Raw genomic sequence first — 15826 nt, 5'->3', positions numbered from 1 at the left:
CAAAGGCACTGAGCTCAGCAGACCGGCACAGTATGCTGTCTGTGGAGGCAGGAAAGGGGGAGAAAAAATTTGAGAGCAAGAGGGAGGGAGAATAATTTTAAAAAGGAAAGACAGAAATACAGAAAAAGAAGAAGGGCTAAAATCCTAGAGAGGAAGAAAAAACTAAATTTAAAAATGGACATCTGTTTGAAAAGGAAGTGTGTATGAGTGTCATACAGACACTGAGGAATGGGCAATTCACAGGCACACATGCACACATTAACTACAGTACATAGATTACTCACTCATTCATGTAGTAAGTATAGCTGCACGCTAAACACACACATTCCCATGCACAAATAGTAAAACCAGATCGCTAAAGCTGAGGATGGGAAATGTATAAAACCAATGATTATACATCCGACAAGTTAACTTCTCTCATCGCTTCATCTTTTTACCACTCTCTAAAATAGTTTTTGTATAACATTCTGACAGTAATTCAATGTAATTCCACTATCATCTCGGCAAACCAGCTACCCTGTTGATGTAGGAGAGAAATAGATCCGATCAAAGCACGTTTGGTTAAATTGCGACGCATTGAAGTCCTCAAAGGTTGTTATGATCTTTGATTTCTCGCAGACCACACCTACAGTAATGCAACAGGGTGATCGGAACAAAGAGCTTTAGACATTTCCCAGGATTTGTAAATTTGCAAGAGAGACAGAAAGAGAGGAGGGCTTGAACAAAGAATGTTCAAATGACAAATGGAGAAGCAACTCCCTCCATTAATTTAATTCAATTTCAATTCAATTTTATTTATAGTATCAGATCATAACAAGAGTTATCTCGAGACACTTTACAGATAGAGTAGGTCTAGACCACACTCTATAATTTCCAAAGCCCCAACAATTCCGGTAATTCCCTCAAGAGCAAGCATTAGCAGTGCTATTGCGACAGTGGCGAGGAAAAACTCCCTTAACTCACATACAAAAGATTATAACAAGAAAAAACTCCTGGCTGAAACAGATTTATTAGCAGCAGCTTTACAAATATCTTCTGTATACTAGCTGAATGCAATTCATACTTTTCATTCCTTTTGTTGGACAAGATTCACAATGGAGCCTTATAAATCCGGTAAAAGAGCTGTCAGGAGAGCTAGTGAGAAAGAGATAGGGGCCCTGAGGATATCAGTTGTTATATGGACACCAGCAGTCTGTCTGATGGGGCTGTAGTTTTAACACTGGCGTGGCTGTTAGGATGTAGAGATTTTTAGCTGAAAAAAATGAGGGTGTTGTGCTGCTTCAGTAGTTGCTCTGCTTTTTGGACACATTTTTCATCAATGGAAGAGGAAGGGGAGCAGAGTTTACTTTTTGCCGTGAGTAATTGCCAGAAAGTGACAGGCTGGTAATGTCACAGATTATAGAAACTCTAGCTCAGTTTGCATAAAAATATCTACTCCAAGAGTCATGAAATGATATGCCTCCTTGGCATGTACTATATACTGCACAGTACATACTCTTCAACTAGCATCCAGTCAAGATCAGGGCAGATCAACCCAACTGATCATCCATACATGCTAATCAAGAGGGAAACACATTTTATCCATCATATTTCATCTTGATATATGGGCTGAAAGTTTAACTAGAGCCCAGTTAGTCACAGCTGCATTGCTGCTACAGTTTAGGGAACATCCTGCTGCTAGTAAGCAACAAAACCACTAGCAAATATTGTGTTGTACTTTCAAAGCAAAGAACAATACAAAATAGATTTTTTTTTAACGATTACTGGAAAGAAAAAAACAACTTGTTTGTGATAATTGCGAGGAAGCCTGTGTGTTTACAGTGTCACTGTTCCTACGATGAAGTATTAATTACCAACTTAAAAACAGCTTTTGGGAGGACAGAATTTATAAGGAGGAATAAGGATTGCACTTTCAAAGGATCAACATAGTGGTAAGCACTTAATAACACAGGGTGAGTACAAAGTAAAATAACTGATGAACTTTCTTCGTTCACATGATAAATCTCTGTTTCTTTTGCTCTCTCTTGTACCCTGTTGGGCAGCTAAAGAGGGAGACAACATTAGCAATAAAATCTGATATCAGTTTGCGCTGATGCTTGTTTTTGTTCTTGCTCCCGGCCCCATTTAAATTATTCTCCTGCCACAGCATGGAACAAACCTGACAAGCTATCGTGGCACTTCTTTTAATGAAAAAGCGACAGTGAGTGAAGATAGCACTTGAAGCTTTTGAATGAGGATGGCCCCACTATCCTCAACTCTAGCAACAGGGAAGGTTGAACAGTGCTATTGGGATCAAATCAAACCAGGCAGTAACACTAATGAGAACAACTATACAATAACAGACCATGCTATTACTATATATATATTTTTTACATTCATAACTAGTGAACAAGCAGACTAGAGTCAGCTGCCACAGACCTGAGTGAAATATTGTATTCAGCTATGCACAGAGAGGTATTAGTCTTAACAATTGCTGCCACATACGAGATAACTGCGAGCTAGTTTCAGCTTCGGACCTGTCACTATAATTAATATTACTCTCAGTGTCTTTCAGGATGTGTAAGGTCACAGACAAACGAACAATTAATCATTGTTTGTTATTCTGCCAACAGGACCCTGTAGGGATTTACTAGTATATTCATTCATAGATTAGTCACACTCTCTTTACCGTCTTTCCTTCCCCTGTTCTTCTTCCTCTTGTTCTTTATACCATCCCTGCATCACTCTGAGGGAGCTGAATACCTTGGGATTTTTCTTACAGCATGAACAGAGTTTAAACCCATGTCAACCCTCTCTGAGCCGCCACAGCACTGGTGCTTTTGCAATTTAACTCTTTTTGCCAGTTGCCAGCATTAAAAACATAGTATTTATAAGAGCTCTCAGCTCTTTAAATGGTGTTAAAATGAATCACTATTAAAATCAATAAATGTAGTGTGCATGCATTTATGACATAGACAGCACTCAGAGTTTACATCGGTCTGCTTTCATCACATCATTACCCCTTTTTCCAATGCCATTAATCTCTTTACTTCAGTTGCCTTTTTAGTTTACACCCAATTGCTTAAAGTCTTACTTAAATAGGTTTGTTTTGTGTGTTTTTGTGTGTTTTTGTGTGTGTATGTGTGTGTGTGTGTGTGTGTGTGTGTGTGTGTGTGTGTGTTTTGTGTGTGTGTGTGTGTGTGTGTGTGTGTGTGTATGTGTGTGTGTGTGTGTGTGTGTGTATGCTTTAAAGTGTTCCAAATTGAAAGATGGCCCTACAGAGCCAAGGACATGATTACCATAGCAACAAGCAGAGATAATGCGTTGGTTAGGGCCGCTGAGTATTTGTTGTGTGGTGGTTTGGAGTGCGACCAGTAGGCACCAAGAATTCCTTCCTTTATTCATTATCATCTCTCTAATATATTTCCCTTTTTTTCCCTCTATTATTTGCTATTGTGTTGAAAAAAAAGCTACGTCGAAATAAAAAGCTGCCATCTTTCTATAACACAAATGGACATACACTGTCAGTATTTCCATATGTTACTGAAAAATACTTGATAATACAATTACAACATTTAGGTGTTTTACACACACACACACACACACACACACACACACAACACACACACACACACACACACACACACACAGATCACCTTCACATCTCCTCCATAGGATGGCACATCACACAGACACTTACAGCAGTTGCTAATCTGGCCTTTCACACCAATGCTGTGCAGCTGACACCAACCCTCTTCTGCCAAATTAGCAGTTTGTGAGTTGGCTCATGCAAAAGCTTGGCCAGTATTTACAAAGCCTTCATGTTTTTTTTTTATTGCAACATATGTTGAAATGTCATCAGGAATGAGCTTTTTTCATGCTAGATCTTTCATTATTTTGTTAAATTGTAAGGCTCTGTTTTTTTTTCTTACCATCAACTTTCACTGAAAAATACCAAATTTAAACCACTTTGAAGTACAGATAGAGGTTTTTCAATAACTGAAAATAAGAAGCTCTTTGTGAGCATGTGATTATCCTGTGAGAGTGTGTCTATATTTGGCTTTTTATGCGTTTTCACTGTTTGTGTGTTACTAGTCTTTGGCCTTGACTGCTGTAATCCATTAAACGCCTCACATCTCCCACATCTGCTGCCTCTCTTTTCTTTCTTTACTGAAAAACTGAACCACAGCAGCCAGGTTATAAAGAAAAACAGTGCATTTGATATACAAACCTATATATCCACACTAGCGAGGGCCAATTACGAGCAGAAATTAAAACTAAAAAGTTAAGTTACAATGATATCATTTTTTGTGGGAGCTGTAGCTTTTTGCATGCTCCCAAAGGAATTGTTGTTTTAAGGTAACCTGTGGATTTTATGACCTTTAGTGGTGCTACGGAGCAGTTTATTTATAAACGGGTCCCCTTTTTGTTTGTCTTGTGCATGTGTACATTCCTGCTAATGGTTTCACACTATTCCACTGAGCCTACAGGTGCCGGTAATCACCAAGAAACACAGAAATGCACCAGCAAAGAAGACTTCAAGCTGGTAAACATATGAGAGTGCTGTGTGTCAATTTACGCACTTCTGTACTTACACTTGCCATTTTGAGTGCACAGTGCGTTCACACTGACAAAGTATAGCAAAATACAGTGTACTACAGGTACCAGGATGCTGCATTCATGATGCTCAAAAAGTGTGGAACTACTTACCCTCAACGGTCACAATCTTTGCTACGTACCGGAAGCTACGGGACCACCAACGTATTTTCAAACTTGTGAAAATGGTGGGGTAGGAAGCTGCAGCGGGTGCGATTGAAACGGCAAACACCGAACTATACCAACGTGACATGTGTTTAAGTACCACTATACTGTAGTCGGATAGTGAGAAAACAAGGCGCACCACAGGTCAAACGGCAGTCTCACAGGTGTTTTATTGAGCATGCTGCCACCTGATTGGACTTGATGTGTGTCAAAGCCAAAGGTCAGAGCCTCGATAAAGTTAAGGAATAGTGAAGCGTGTTAGAGGCCAGGGCACGTATGCAACTAAATAAAGCATTTTAATGCTTCACACATTTCTGTGGGGGGTTGTACTGACACACATACACACCACTGATTCATTAATAGATTTGGTATTAAGTCAAGCCTCATGCCTTCCACCTTCTATACTCTCTCAATTAAATTAAATTCACTTTATTGACATGAGTGTAACAAAGACAATATTGCCAAAGCATCTCTGTGTGTGTGTGTGTGTGTGTGTGTGTGTGTGTGTGTGTGTGTGTGTGTGTGTGTGTGTGTGTGTGTGTGTGTGTGGTGTGTGTGTGTGTGTGGGTGTGTGTGTGTGTGTGTGTGTGTGTGTGTGTGTGTGTGTGTGTGTGTGTGTGTGTGTGTGTGTGTGTGTGTGTGTGTGTGTGTGTGAAGGAAAAATGCATAGAAATAGAAATTCAACAAAGAGACAACACAAAAATCCCTGCCGCTTTAGCTAATTTTTGATGCTGCCAAGCTAGGAACTCGGACTGATTCAGAGCTTGTTATCACAACACAGTGTCGCAGTGAAGGGGACACAGGGAGCGAATTGCACCCTGGTGGTTCAATCTATACAAGTGTATACTGCATACAGCTGTCACAACACAGCGAGGGGTTTGAATCAGATTGATGGTGGAAGACTTGATGCGTTTTTGTAATGGGGATAGAAAATAGCCCAATGAACCCATTGTTTCTGCTGCACTGGCAGAAATGCAAATAGCAGGTGAATAAATCCCTGTAATCCAGTATCGTATCACTTTATTCAGATGTACAGCAATGCATCCACCACCCCCATCCTTCCACACATGCACGAACCAAGCCTGCTCCCACAACACTGCTTTGCTGTGGTCAGAATTAAAATTTAAATGATTTCTGCTCAGTCAAACTGGCATCGGGCACCAGTAAACATCATATTACATCAGTCAATGAGTATTAAAAATGTGTCAATGCAGTTAAAAAATTTTCTATATGCCTCAACAGAAAATCAGAGTTGGAAGTTGAGAGCACCTAAAGGACCATCACTACAGACTCTCTGCCACTATTCACCTTTTGATACATGTTAAACACATTTGTGTTTATGGGAATAAATAGTTAAACGCCCCACACAGGTCACATGAGGGTGTGTGTATTATGTGACACACACACACACACACACACACACACGTCCTCGCTTGTACTACTACTTTCACTTACTGTACAACGCCAGTGCCAGAGCAGATGGTGTATACAACCCTGAGTTCACTTCTTGAAATAAAAAGAAAGAGATGGAGGAGGGGGTAGAGACTCTTTATCTCATCCCATACGGTCCATCCGAGAAAGAATTACTGTCAGCAGGAGACAATGCAGCACTGAGTGATCAGCACACACAGGTATTTTCTCTTGTCGTCTCTCTCCATCTCTTTTCATTTCTCTCGCCATCTTTTCTCCCATTGTTCCTATAGAGCTGTGGGCAGAAACTCTAGCCCATCCTCATCTATTGTCACCATCCTCTGCCTACTGAACTTTTAATGACAAGCTGACAGGTAGAATGCACTGGCATATAGCATGGCATAGAGGAAGCTCGTGCGTGTGTGCATGCGTGCATACATATGAGGTTTCATTTTATAATACAGCTATAACACTGCTCCCACTTTTTAATGCATTTTCCAAGAAGGGGATTCAATCAATCAATTAAATGGATAAGAACATACAATATAGCTACAGTATATTACATGAAACAAACAGCATCACCATCAAGAATCCATTCTCAAAACTGACACCAGTCACCACAACTAAAGTTTGCATGTTCCAGTAGGATTAACACATGCAATGAATATATTGTCCTCTACATCTGTACGTATATTAACTCTACATGCAGTATCATCTGTAAAATGATGACCAAGATATTTGACTAATTGCTCAACTTTAGGGCATCTTCTCTTTAGGTGATATGAGAAAATACAGATGTTTTTATTATTAGGGCTGGGTAAAAGAAATCAATTAATCAATGCATTGCAATATAAATTTCCCCAATCCAATATTGATTTAGAAAATTCTGATATCGATAGTTGTAACCACGTTGTTTTACAAGTGCAGAATAAGAGCAGATTTTATTTTCGCTTTTTATCAAGTTCTGCTCCTTACACTCAGCGGTGACATGAAGTGAGCAAAGTCTTTTTCAGGCTTCTGGCATGTTACTTCTCGACCCAAGAGCTTCTACAGATATAAATACAATTGGTTGACACCTAGTCTCACTTGCCAGACCCATCTCCACAGCGCTGCGGAGTAAGGTCTGGCCCCTCTACATATACACTCCTGGATAGGAGAAGCAGCAGTGCTGACACATCGGTGTGGTTGGACACTGGTAGTTGGTCATAAAGGTATAAAGACACAAATCCAGCGTCTGCTACTCATTCATCTAAACATATCAGGGATTTGTTTATGTTATTACAGAAGCATCTTACTCTGGTCCAAAAAAAAAAAAAAACAACACTGAAAAACAACACTGTGAAGTTTAAGGTCAGATCTCAAAGACTGCCTTTTTGTATTTCTCTACAGAACTAAATCCATTTGTGGCAAGCAGGACAATTTGCCTTCAGCTTAATGTCACTTACCAGGTGTAGCCAAATGTAACTTTTGGTCCAGGTATGTTTACTCTGTGCCCGCACCATTCTGGGCTGTTGTTTCCAACACAGAGTGATGTGGCACTGAGCCATGACCTGTACGCTGCTCACCTGTCTCCCAGCTCTCATTACTGGCCACGCGCATCATAGCCCACTTACATTACATATTGTCTAGACTACTTTAGAGTCTGAGCAATATGTAATGCAAGTCCAGTCTCAAAACAAAAGTTTTCTATTAGCCTTGAACAGTGTTATAATAGTCCTAGCCAGGTTTCAAGATACAATTTGTAATACTTGGATAAAACAAAATAAAAAAATTAATTATTATACAGTGTACCACTGAGGTGCATGTTTGGATCATTGTAGAAGACATATTGCATGCTTCATTCTGTTAATATTCAGTTTCTTTTACGGTGTTCTCTGCTGCCCTGTTCAACAAATAAATAGTCAAGAACACCATTTTCCATTTATAGCACATAAAACATCCAGCAGTAGAATAACCGAATGCACTGTGAAAAGCCAATAACGTAACTAACACAATTAGCCTACTAAAGCAGAAGAAATCCAAATCAATAACACTAAATTATGCGTCTGAGAGCTTAACTGACATCTACCATGGCCAGGCTGTGTTACTCACACGCAGCATCTTCCAAAGATTGTTTTTGGCCCAGGCCTTTTATCCAAGTTAAAAAAAAATAGTTGAACGTAATCACTTCAAATAGAGAAAATCTTTTCACTGTGAATGAAAACAGCAAAGCAATTTTGCATCATTAACCTATATTACCATATACAGAGCGTGACAAGCACCCTCATTTTATCAGAGTGTGCTGCAGAACTTTCATTTGGCATCAGCTGCACATGTAAAACACCCTACAATTTACCCAGAGAAGCAAAACTATTGTCAGGTTGAGGTTTATTCAATAAAGTGTCTTTAATCAATAGAATATTAATGGGATCAAATACAGTAGTGCTGAATACTTAGCGCTAGCTTCAGCCTGTAATCTGTCACTATGTCTTCTCTATGCGCACGCATGCATGCACGGACACACAAATGCACGCACGTCTGATTTTACAGTGACCTGCAGAGGTTGAAAAGAAAGTAATGGCACCATATTTTATGTAAGTTTCACAGCCTGAGGTCATGAGAGTCAAACACACAAGTTAGTTGAGCAATAGCACTGCTGAGGTCAAATCAGACTCAGACACTCTGCCCACACTGCAGAGCTGTCTCACCAAACCAAAGAGAGAGGCGGAGGGAAGAGAGAGAGTTAGAAAAAAAAAAAAAGTGTTTAGGTGTGTGGGAGCGCAGCAGAGGCATCCTCTTCCATTCATGGCTTTTGAAAGCATTAGAATTTGAGTATTTGTGACCAAAACAGAACAAAAAGGGAGAGGGGTTTAAGATTTATGTGAGACAGACAGCATATGTGAAAAAAGTATAAATGAACTGTGGGGAGAAAGAAGAAAGGAGAGATTAGACAATGCTATTAGACAGGTCACACAAAGAACTTTCACCAGGTAGCAGACAGCATTTATTCGTAAATCCTGTCAGGTTTGCTTGTAACATCCAAAGTGAATAAGCAGATTCTGTATGACTTACTGGTAAATCTGGAGACTGAGGATCAAATTTGAAATGTGTAGCGCAAGCTCACTGAAAACATACTGCAGGCTTGGCAGAAGGTGCTTCAGATGGTGCTGGCAGAGTGGCTTTATAAAATGCCACAATATGACCACAACAAAAGGCTCAAGAGTGGGGCTTTACGGCAGAAAAGGGGAATTCTGTGACTTTCAGTAAGGCAGTGGGTAATCAACAAGATTGTGTGAAGCATAAAGCTGTTTTCTCATTTACATAAAATTATTCTTTAGAGCACTACATAACAAATGTATCTGGGTTCTACATAAGTAGGGGTTGGAAAAATAGTTGAAATTAATGTTAAGATACTAATGCGGATATTTCTCTGATATCCATGCGTTACATTTGATTTTTTTTTTTTACGTTATGATAAAATTCCACTAAAAGTTGTTTAACAATAATAAATTATTACCAAGCCATCAATAAAAAGGGTTCTAGAGTGTACTTCATTGGGTGATTTTAAATACCATCTTTTAAAAGGTGTAAAAGAATTGCACAACAAATTAATGAAGTTGCATTCAAAATTACAAGTGTGTGGACAACTCCATTATAATGAAATATTAAGCAGCACAATAAAAGAATAATGAAGCTGCTGAGATGGAGTGGGCAAGAAAAGAACTGAGTATAGCATGGCAGCACACACAAATGTGAAGGAAAAATTTATAGGGTATGTTTTTTTTTCAAGAAACATACCCTACGTCACTAAACCCCTGCACATTGCACACACTCTTTACGCTCACACACACACACACACACACCTGTACTTCATGCCCGTGTGTTTCCCCGTTGACTCCTTGAGTGAAATGTGCCGTGGAGTGAAGGAGCCGAAGCTGCGAGCGATGATGGCCACGGTGCGGAACTTTGCCCTGGCTTGGTTCACCACGTTGGGGCTAGTGGCACTCTTGCTGTGGTCCCCATTCCCCCTCTTCAGGTTATGGTCCGTGCAGGCGATGGACACCTGCATGGCTGAGCTTCAGTCGAGGGAGCAGAGCTCGAGAAACAGAGGAAAAGTATAGATGGGACAGAAGGAGTGGAGACTGAGACTGACAGGGAAGACTGAAGTCTCAAAGAGCGTTTTGTTTTAAATCAATTGATGGAGCGTTTCGTCCTCTTTTATTCAAAGTCTGCGTTCAGGTTCTCCTCTTTCTTTTGCAGTTTTTTTTCTTGGAGATGGATTGAGTCTTCAGTTCCTCACTTCCAAGTCTTCATTTGTATCACTTTGTCCTGTGAGGCAAAATAAAAAGGTGCAAAAGCTTTTGCTCTGTTCTTTTTTTGTCACATCAGGTCTTCCATTCAAAGTCTTTACTTGTAGAAGAGAGGCAGCGGAACAGGTCAATCATCAAAAGCATGAAAAGAACAAAAAGACTCCTCAGTTCTTTGAGGGATTCCCATTTATTCCCCCGGTCTATCCTGCTCCTGTGTACTGCCTATGATGCCGAGCTCAGGGAATTTTCTTCTAACAGGGTTTCAGCTGCAGAATCGCAAACAGAGGAGCTGAGGAGAGTGCATAGGGATGGCAGAGAACGAAAGAGAGAGACACGGAGATGCGACCCCGGCGCTTCTCTCTCCCTGGTCTGCCTGTGGGAAAAGAGGGAGAGAGCGAGAGTGTGTGAGAGAGAGAGAGAGAGAGAGAGAGAGAGAGAGAGGAGAGTGAAGGAGGCGGGGACAGGGTCAGAGAAGGGATAGGGAGACAGGGCAGAGAGGAAGGAAGAAACGGGGGAGTCACTCTCAGCTCCTGGCAGTGTGCACCATCACACTTCTGCCATCAGCACTATTCCCATCTTGTCGCTTCTTCTCCTCCTCTCCTCGTTCTTCATCTCCCCCCTTTTTCTTGCTCTCTTCAGCACTCCCATTCTCCCCCTGCCTGCCAATGTGAATACGTGCCACTAATGTGCGTGTGCCCCAGTTTCCCCCTTTCACTCCTCTCCCCTTCTATGTCTCCCTCGCTCTCCGATATTTGTTCTCCATCCGATGTTTGGATGCTCCACTCTTTTTTCCTTCTTCCTGTTTATTTTTCTCAGCAAGGCAGCTACTTTGCCGACAGCCCACCTTCAGGGAACTGAGAGACATGAAGCGCAACACACTCACTCTCTCCTTCCCACTCGCTTTCTGTCTCGCTCTCTCTTTAGCTCTCACTCTGTCTCACTCACAGCTCACCCTCTTTTCTCACCTGTCATCAGTCTTGAAGGTTTCTTTCTCTCTTCCTTTCAATAATTTCCATGTAGCAAAGCTATTACCCTTTATTCTGTCTGCACTCTACATAATATTCTCTTCATGGTATTCCTTTGTTTATTGTTTTCCTTTTTTTCTCTTTTTTATGGACCAGTACACAAGTAACAAATGAACGTCGGTTCAGTGTCATCCAATCCTGCTGCTATAACTGAGCAATGTTTTATCTTTGCTTTAAAATTCACTATATATGTAAAGACATCATACATACTGTAATTGAAATTAATTTGTCTTGTTTAGGTGCTGTCATATTTTGTGCATTTTTCTGTAAGTGCACACATACATAAACATTATGCAAGAGCTACAGTATGTGCATGTCAGAAACATACATTTGCTGACACAAAGTAATAATTTTTCCCCAAATCCCCTCACACACACACTACAACCCCCACAGGCAGCTACAAATCAAAGCTAACAAGAGGATGGATGGACGAGATGGGGGAGGTGTACAGAGATTGGAATCAGCATAAGGAAAATGACTAAAATCAGCGGGCTGAGTTGTAACAGAGCTGACAGAATTTGTGTGTGTGTGTTTACAGAGTAAGGCGTTTATGTTGTGTGCTTTCCAGAAATTCCATAAGAGGTGTCAAGTGGAGGTAAATGTAGCATTTTGCTGCAGGGTCTCTCAACAGTCAGTGTGTGTGTGTGTGTGTGTGTGTGTGTGTGTGTGTGTGTGTGTGTGTGTGTGTGAGTGAGAGAGAGAGAGAGAGAGAGAGAGAGAGAGAGAGAGAGAGAGAGAGAGAGAGAGAGAAACTGTGGTGTAAATGTCCGCACTGCAGAAGAAACAGACCACAGTATCATTATCTGGACAAATACACAGAAAGAAATTATACAATGTTTATAATGTGTGTATATTGGTTTGGTTTGCTGTGTGGTTTTCTCCATTGTCAGCAGCTTTACTGTAAAAACTAATGAATATCTAATGTGAACACACTTAAAAAAGGCTGTTCAAACCACAATCTACAAGCAAGAGAATGTGGTTGTAATACTAACACCTGTGTTATCAGTCTGGCTCTTCTTTCAAAGTCAGCATCTAAACTGGAAGTGGGAGGCGCAGAGCCAAGGACAAGGAATTGCTTCATTGAAAAAAATAAATATGATCCCTTCAGACACGGTTTGTTAGGTTAGTTTTCTGGACACAGAGAACGTCAGTACCAAACAGTTATGGATATTGTTTTAAAGAACCGCTATGATAATATGTTCAGTCCAATAACAAAACCTTTAATGATACTTTACTTCGAGGAGTATAAATGTGTTTTCATACAAAATATATACTTCTCCACTTTGGTCTAGACTGAAATGGTGCCCAGAGGATGAATTCTAATGACTGATCCTTTGATTCTTCATTTAGCACCACCATCTTTATTTGAGGTGGACATTTGTGGTTTTAAGTGAAATGTCTCCTGAACTAATGGATAGATTTCAATGCAATTTGATACACACATTTAGGGCTGGGCAATATATCGATATTATATTGATATAAGAGGCTAGATACAGTCTTAAATTTTGGTATAATCGCAATATCAGAAAAGTTTGGTTTTAAAGGCTGCATTACAGTAAAGTGATGTAATTTTCTGAACTTACCAGCCTTACTAGCTGTTCTATCATTTGCCTTTACCCACTTAGTCATTACACACTTTGTTAACCCTTAGATTTTCATCGAGCTCAACTATCAGGTCAAATTGCATTACCAAAGACATTACTATCAGCATCAGGTGTACTTTGTGTGTAGTGCTAATTAGCAAATGTTAGCATACTAGCATGCTAAACTAAGGTGAACATGATGAACATTACGACTTCAATACATTAACATGTTATCATTGTCACTGTGAGCATAGCATTAAGCTCAAAGCACCACTGTGCCAAAGTACAGACTCACAGTGCAGCTTGCATAGCTGCACACTTAGGTTATTATACAAAATAATTCTAATTTTAGTAGACTCAAATGTCAAATGTTGTCGAAACACAAACCACCAGACAAGAACTTTGCCAAAAATCAAATAAAATCTAAAATCGACAAATTTGGATTTAATAACTAATAGGCAAAGAGTACACATTTAATCAGGCATTCAATACCTTCTGTACTTTCAGACTAGGGCTGCACGATATCGTCAAAAAATCGTAAATTTGTGTGTTACTGTTAGGCATGCGCCGGTATGAGATTCGGACGGTATGATAATCTCTGGCAAAAATATCACAGTTTCACAGTATTGCGGAATTGCAATTACAACTTTAAAATGTATTATTTTAAAACGTCTGGGTAAAAAAACATTTTTGTTTCCATTGAACATATTTTATTTGTATACACACTGGTAGGGAGAGGGATTTCTAAACTGCACTTTCCTTGACAACTCATAAAAAACAGCTCATACCTCAGGAACGGTATGACGGAAAATTTTAGTGGTTTGGAATAGAGTCCGGATCGGGCCGAATTTTTCTGTCCAAGCCCGGCCCGTGTCCGACAGAGCCGTGACCGAACCCAGCCCGAGCCCGACAGGCATTAAGAAATTTGTATCCGAGCCCGGCACAGTTAAAATAATTTTTTTTCCCCCTCATACTAATGACACATGTAGGCTACATTTTTGTGTGGAAAGCCCTTTTTTATTAAGCAACTGAAAGGCATTCAGAAATGTCAACAGATGAGCGCATCAGCGCACACGGGGCAACAAGCGCACATTAATAACCTCTTAAAATGTTCAACGTGTTAACCCTTCCTGCTTGCTTCCTTTCCGACCGTGATCAGAAAATCAGCGGAGACTCGTTACCTCCAGGGCCGACGTTATAAAATGAATAACCACTAACTCTGCTCCGGTTGCATCTACAACACGTCTGCTTCCTCTTTATCTCTCTTCTACTCACACACACACACACACACACACACACACACACACACAACACACACACACACACACACACACACACACACACACACACACACACACACACACACACACACACCTCTTAAAGGAGCCACAGCACCATTTTACAACAAATGCCTTATCGCGCTGATGTGACCGAGCCCGACCCGAACCCGACCATAATTTCTAAATATCTGTCCGAACCCGGCCGGCCCGTCGGGACCCGTCAGCCTCGGGTCGGGTATCCATGCTTTAGTTTGGAAACCGTGACTTTTTCTAACCACGGTATACCTTGAAACCGGTAACCTGCTTAATATTACACTAAACTAACAAATAACATTACTAATAATTACTAAACATAACACAGGAAAAATGCACTCGCAAGTGAAGTGACCAAACTCAATATGGACACACAATGTAGCAGGTTTTATTAAATTATCTGAAACATCACACATTTATTACTCTGTTGCCCAATAAAGGAGGGTACAATTCAGCGGCAATCAATACAAGCATTCATGTTTTATTAGAAGTTGTACAGCTACTCTGGAGCTCATAAAAGAAGAAGAAAAGAAAGAAAAGGAAAGCTCCAGAGAGCTACTGATAAAACTATATTTGTTGAGAAGAATCTGTGACAGCAGCTCAGGTCTTTTAATCACTGGTGTGTGTTGCACAGTGTAAGTTTTCTAGCTTGCCTGTATGCTACAGTAGCTTGCATCTTCCCAAATGGTATGAGGTGTCACACAGCATGTGGAGTATGTTCCATTTTGCTTCTGCTCTCCTGCAACTGACAAAACTGCAGTAGTCTTATCGCCTGGAGTAAAATGTCAAGCATGTTATGAATGCTGGTTGTGTCTAAAAATACAATCTTGTGGGTTTACAATGTGCCCCTATTTCTGGGATCTATTAGTCAGGTTGCTCATATTTTAAGCCCCTTTCACAATTTTTCTGATTATAAACACGTTTTGTTTTTGTTTTCCCAGCAGCTGCCCCGCAAGGAGCAAGTGATGACAGGCTGAACGCAAGGCAAAGACTGTGTTCTACTTTTGCACCTGTGTGTCAAGTGTGTGTGTGTGTGTGTGTTATACTTCATGCTGGGGCATGAGCTTGGTCAGCAAAAGCCCACACGCTACAAATTGAAATCCCCATGAAATTCCCCACGCTATGTATGCCTGTATACATGTTTGCATGTAAGTGCGCAGGGATTTGACTGCACAAAACACACACACAAAACACACACACACACACACAAGTTTGTGTGTTGTAGGCGTCCAAACATGCTCATGAAACCACACACTCAAACATAAAAACAAATTGTACATTGCTGAAATTCCTAAGGAAAGAACAAAAACCTAAGGTTTTTATGAAATGTTCATAAAACAGACTGTTACATCAATTGGAACCGCAAATAGATGGGGTGAAATGGAAAAGAAATCAGAGTTGTGGTGATTTTTCAATATTATCATGCTGCTGCACAATTTCATTTTGCAGCACAATGCTGCACATCA

At 40.4% G+C, this 15826-nt stretch overlaps 1 protein-coding gene across 3 annotated transcripts in view; it reads right to left on the bottom strand.

Moving 5' to 3' along the window:
- kcnab1a (potassium voltage-gated channel, shaker-related subfamily, beta member 1 a) overlaps positions 1–15826 on the bottom strand; it is a 116169-nt gene that overhangs the window by 63052 nt on the left and 37291 nt on the right. The window contains exon 1 of one of the 3 annotated variants that reach the window (XM_039777763.1): positions 9993–10811. The exons of the other annotated variants lie outside the window; for them this stretch is intronic. Within the exon in view, the coding sequence (XP_039633697.1) occupies positions 9993–10198 (206 nt within the window). The 5' untranslated portion in view covers positions 10199–10811. Of the gene's footprint in view, positions 1–9992; positions 10812–15826 lie in introns of those variants that run through there. 3 annotated transcript variants of the gene reach the window in all.

This window comes from Perca fluviatilis, chromosome 2 (genome assembly GCF_010015445.1).
Source record: "Perca fluviatilis chromosome 2, GENO_Pfluv_1.0, whole genome shotgun sequence".
In the NCBI taxonomy this organism is placed as follows: domain Eukaryota; kingdom Metazoa; phylum Chordata; class Actinopteri; order Perciformes; family Percidae; genus Perca; species Perca fluviatilis.
Note: the sequence above shows the minus strand (reverse complement) of the source record. Positions and strands in the feature narration are given on the sequence as shown.